Consider the following 5,656-nt stretch of genomic DNA (forward strand, 5'->3'; position numbering starts at 1 on the left):
CCTTATACAAGTACTCTATCACTGAGTACCTCCTCTCCTTATACAAGTACTCTATCACTGAGCACCATCTCTAGTCCTTATGGTCTAGAAATGTATCTTTAATGGAGACCCCTTCCCAAAATAAACTTTTAAACTATCTTCTCTAAACACTGTGAAACTGACTGTGAAGTCTACTGAAATCTTGTGGTTTGCTGCAAACTGGTTTATCTACTTTCTACTGAACATTTAGGACAAATTTAGGATTTTTTTTTTCCTTACTAACACAGCTTTAAAGTAGTAAGAAAACCCAGTGGATTGATCTGTGTTGGCTCTAGGACAGGCTCATGGAGAAGTCACAGCTGCAGTTACTAAGAATCTCTGCCTTTAAGTACTGGACAAATCATTTAAAGAAAACAAAAGTATCAAATGTCAAGATTTCAAATACTCTTCTAAAAATTTTAAATCTATATTTTAAAAGTACAGGAAAATCCACTACCTAACCCCATTTGATGATTCATAGTCCAAACAAAGGCATGCTTGGAATCCTAACAGGGCCCTCATGCCTGTGGACAGTGTGTAATGGCCACACAGATGAACTTGTAGTTAGACTTTAGTCTCTAGCCTGAAAATAGCCATTATAGACAAAACCCAAAAAGAGGATCCACACAGGAAGTGCTGCTGGCTGCAAACACTTCAGGTAAGAGTCTGCCACTCTTTAACAATGTATACATTTATAACATGAATGCATGGATATACACACCTTAATAAATGAAGTATTCTTGAATATTTTAAAAGGAAAACCAGTTAGTTTTAATTTCTTCACAATTTTTATGGATTTATCCAGGTCAAGGACAACTCCAGTGGCAGCAATCCGAAATTCAGGCTAAAAGGAACCCAAGATTGAAAAATATGACTAACAGGGGAAGAAAAATTATAATTCTCTGTGACAATTATAATAATGGCCCAAATCCTTTTACTTACAGTTAGCTATAGAAGCCAGAATTTCATTTATTTTCGTATTAGGTACTTACTAGTACTCGAGAAAGAGTTTAATAGCCTGGGCTCACCACATGTGGCAGAGAATGTCCTAGAACTCTTGTCTCCCTGTCTCCACCACCCTGGCTGTGAACCAGGATTTTAATTATGCTAAGCCACTGCTGCTAATTTGACTTTCTCCTGAGAGTGAATTCATGGTAATAGTTTCAGAACATCACCAATTCAGAACCAANGGGAAAGGCAAATTCAGGTGCAACATTTAAAACTGAGACTTTGGACCCCCAGGTGGACTGTCTGTTAGCACCCTTTTTTTTCCTATGTTAGGCACAGCCAATAACCGAAGCTTGTTCTGCTCAGGCAAGGACAACTCTGAAGATATTTTGTCCACAGTGCTACGAAGGGACAGCAGCATGTCTATAGGGTTATNAGGGCCCACAAAATGTAGTGTAATATTGAGTATCCAGTGAACGCTGCTTAAATATTTTTTAAATAAGTCCAAACAAGGCACAAAAATATACAATGCCACTGTGCCATTACAATCCTCTCTCTCTCCTGACTCCCACACTCTACTTAGGAAAGCCAGGCAGAGCAATGCACACCAGGAATGCTAACATTCAGATGGCTGAGGCAGGAAGATTGTGAGTCTCAGCTAGCCTGGGCTACATTATCAAGACCTTATCAGAAAGAGAAAGAAAGAAAAAGAGAAGGAGTTGGGGAGGGTGGGCAGACGGTAGGCAAAGGATGCAGGAAGATACAAAGCAAGGAGAAACTTACTAAATATTACACATAAAAATAGCTGGTTTTCAACTTAGCTTTGTGAATANNNTNTNNTCTAGTTCATCTGTATAATGAATAAAGAACGCATCTCTGTTATTTACCATTACACCACTGACAGACTGTATTGCCAAAAATCCAGTTCCTTGTGGGGTGATAGGACCTTAAAAAAACAGAAAAGGAAAAATTGTAAACCATGTATTTTACTCCANCCTCTTTTCTCAAAGAAACAAATCTTTTAAGTTGGGTTTCAAGACAGACAAAGAACAAAACTATAGGGATAGCCTGAATAGTATAAACCGATCTTATAATATTTATAATCAATTTACCCCAGAAAGTCGCCCCACAATGCATGTGCTGGGGGGTGTACTTTAGAAGCCTCTGTCTTCCATTGTGGTCTTCAATGTAATATAATGGGATGGTCTGAAATCTCCTCCATCCTACAGAAAAAATAATGGGGTCTCGAGACTTGAGGATTTTCTTATACCAACGATGTTTCTTGATGCGCATCTGGAGACATAAACATTCAATAAAACAGAGTGTACATCCAAATGACCCATCTCCAAGCTTGCAGCAAAGGGCACCTACCTGCACATACCCCACAGTGCCCTCGCTATTGCCCAAACCACCCAGAATAATTGGGTAGTGTGGGTCAAAGTTCTGCACAAATTCACAAGGGATGTTTTCGATCTCAATTCGAACATACATTCCAGGTCGAAACCCCTCATACTGAACTCTGGTTTCATCTTCTTGATCTTCAAACTCAGCCTGGTTAAGCTACAGAGGAGACATGGAAACAACACCAGAAGCACAATAAACGCACAACATCAGGAGTCTCAATCAACATCAAGATTACCTTTTTAAAAATACAAAGAAACCATGGACACAATAATTTAGGTTTTATTGTGATAAGTTCTATCCACTTTGCTTCTATGCTTTAAGCCATGTACCAACTGTGTTTTCTGCAGCTCCAAGTCACAGCCACTAACTCCAAAAAGATCCCTGAATGCTGCTCAGCAAATGGTGCCTTGGGTAATCCCCTAACTCTCCCGACTGTCAATCATTCAATCATTTTATACACCTCTACTCATCAACAGTCTTAGAATAATAGTCAATATATCCTCCGTTATCCATGCTTTTAGCTGATGGCAGTTTCTGCTTACAGTCTGCTGTGTTCTGGTGTTTACACACACACACACACACACACACAGAGTCTTTTATTATAGTTCTATGTGGTGGGTTAAGAACAAGTAACTATTTGTTTTTTTTTTTTTTTAAATGGACACAAGCTCTATGTAGCCCAGGCTACCCTTGCGCTTCCAATCTTCTTGTCTCAGCCTTCTGAGTGCATGAATCACAGTTGTACAGCGCCATGCTTGGCCGTAGATGAAATGACATTTAACCTTACAGCCCGCAGTCACACTTGTGCCTTGAAGGCGGCTGGGGCAACACAGAAGCATCTACAGGTTATCTGACCACACCGCTACTGAATGCCAAACTTCCAGCTCCCAAAAGATCTCACTTTCCTTGCTTTTNTTATCTTTTCAAAACCTTCCTTTTGAATCCTCTTTCTATTGCTCCCTCCATTTCTCTACCTCACTTTGAACAAGACTCCATGTTCCTCTGAGTCAGTCTCCAGACCAGTAGCTGCAATTCGCTGAAGCTGCTTTCACATACCGTTGCATGAAAGCATTTGTAGTCACTGCAGACGTTTGCCAGCCTTAACCAATGGCCACTTCTTTCCCTAGTATAGCTATGATAGCAGTGATCTGAAGAAATATATCACTGGCTTGTAGCACACCTNCTCTCTGTTGGCCACTCTCAGCCCTGTCCCCGCCTCCATTNACNGACACAGTCCTGTTCTCCCTCTGTGCTAAGTTACCTTATGGCTTGAAGGACCTGAGTCTCATGCATCGAGGCCCTGATGGAACTAAACACTGTTTGAGCATCATCACTAACCTAATCAGCTCAAATAAGGCTTGGCTAACTAGAGGCTTCCTAGCCTGCTGTGAGAACTGACCCTTTCAGGGACTTGCAGGTGTAGCCTTCATTCACTCTTTACATACAGTCCACCTGAAAACCTACTGATGCATCCTTCTAGACCTCACCTGAACTGCCATCTCCACCCCAACCTTAACCCCTGCATCTTTTCGAAAAGTGATCATGCATGTCTCCTCCTGCCCAAAACCTTCCATAGGCCCCAAATAACACAGAGGAAAACAAAGTCCTGTACAATGGTCCACAAGATTGTAAACTGTAAATGGCTTAAAATACAGGCCACAGAGATTATCTCTGTATTTTTTAGTCACTCCTGTCTACAGTCAACAGAGACCAGTGATCTCTTATTTATGACTGCTCCNAGATCCTTCTTCCCACTGAAGCCACGCTAATCTCTATCCTTCCAATCTTAGTATGTGCTGAAGCCAGCAGAGGAGGCACTTCTCTGACTCCTCTAAACAGAGCCAAGGCTGCCAACCACATCTTCAAGTTTAAACAAATTCTCAGTGCTTCCACCAAAAAAGTGCAACTCACTCTCCATGAAGTCGGGTACAGCTTTGTATCTGCCTCTGGGTGAACTCACAACCTCAAGCAGCCTTAGGCAAGAGTATCCCCACTACCTCCCTTCTGCACGCATCCGTCTCCAACCTGCATCTGACTTTCCATGCACTGCCCTTCTGAACACCAACCAAGATGTGTCAAAAACTCTCCTGGAAAGAACTTGGTGCACATAAGCCACACAGGTCACCTCAGCTACTCACTGAAAGCAGTAAGAAGCGATCAGAATCTGAACCTGTACTTGTACTGTTTCAGATCAATGTGTCAGAACAAGAGAGCGGTCCAGNACCACCACCACCAGCAGCCTTTCCTCTGAAGGGCCTTCCACTTAGGTAAGCCAGAACCTTAACTAGGCCACAGGAAAGAACTTCAGAGCAATCAGAAAGAGGTTAAGTCACTGAGTTTATTACCTATTTAGATGAAGAGAGATGGACAGTCTACAGCCACAAGTTGGAGGTGTGGATGTCTTGAGAGTGAGCCATATTTGGCTGTCTTTATAATGGCAGATAACTCTCTGTATCTTTGTAAGTTACATTTTTTTCCGAAGGATGTAATTTCTAAGGTATCAAGCTTAAGACCTGAAGTTTATTTAAGTGACAATCTCTATGGGCTGGCTCACTTACTCATCTTGAAGCCCCTTCTCCTGCGGCTTGGGAAGTGACTCAGCAAGTGCTCGCTGTGCAGGCACGAGGAGAGCCTCCTCTAGTCTGGAGCCCAGAACACACATAAAAAGTCAGCACGGCCATGCATGCCTACGACCCAGCTCTGGGAGGTGACACGGGATTGCTGGGGCTCGGGGGATACCAGCAGAGCTTCAGAAGGGTTCAGCAAGAGACTCTCTCTAAGGACTAAGGCAGAGATGATAGTGTGTGTGTAACACATGTTCTCTTTCAGCTGTGCACACAGATACACTCATTCAGGTACACACACACAAACACTTTTTCCTTTGTAAAGCGAAATTTTAAAATGGTTTTTATGNAATGTACTGTTTAGATTTAGAAATGAGTTCAGAAAGGAGTGCCAACACATTTAAGCTCAAAGCCACGAACGTTTGGCCTGAAATAATCACATTTGGAGGGTTTTGACATTCTTAAGATACTGTCTTTGTGGGCAGTTTCATTTTATCAGCTGTTTTGTTTCTTGATTCTCATTACAAAATGATCCCAGGATGGTAGCAGCCCTTCCACTGCCCCTTAGCTTCTCTGTCTCTCTAGCCTGTGTCAAGGGCACNGCTCCTCAGAAACAGAGACCACTCTCAGCCCCTACTGGTTCCTGAGCAGGTGCTGCCGCTGATTCTTTCTGGTGAGGCAGAAGAAGCAACTATGTTGCACAATTTCAACCTGGGCGCTCA

The 5,656-nt window shown here is 42.3% G+C and overlaps 1 protein-coding gene across 1 annotated transcript in view; it reads right to left on the minus strand.

The window, feature by feature from the left end:
• Positions 1–5,656, minus strand: part of Bms1 (BMS1 ribosome biogenesis factor) — a 36,146-nt gene that overhangs the window by 6,979 nt on the left and 23,511 nt on the right. The window contains exons 15-18 of the mRNA XM_021164145.2: positions 2,338–2,526; positions 2,079–2,259; positions 1,854–1,912; positions 740–862 (exon numbers count right to left, since the gene is read on the minus strand). Of these exons, the coding sequence (XP_021019804.1) occupies positions 740–862; positions 1,854–1,912; positions 2,079–2,259; positions 2,338–2,526 (552 nt within the window). The remainder of the gene's footprint in view (positions 1–739; positions 863–1,853; positions 1,913–2,078; positions 2,260–2,337; positions 2,527–5,656) is intronic.

The sequence above is a fragment of the Mus caroli genome, chromosome 6 (assembly GCF_900094665.2).
Source record: "Mus caroli chromosome 6, CAROLI_EIJ_v1.1, whole genome shotgun sequence".
In the NCBI taxonomy this organism is placed as follows: domain Eukaryota; kingdom Metazoa; phylum Chordata; class Mammalia; order Rodentia; family Muridae; genus Mus; species Mus caroli.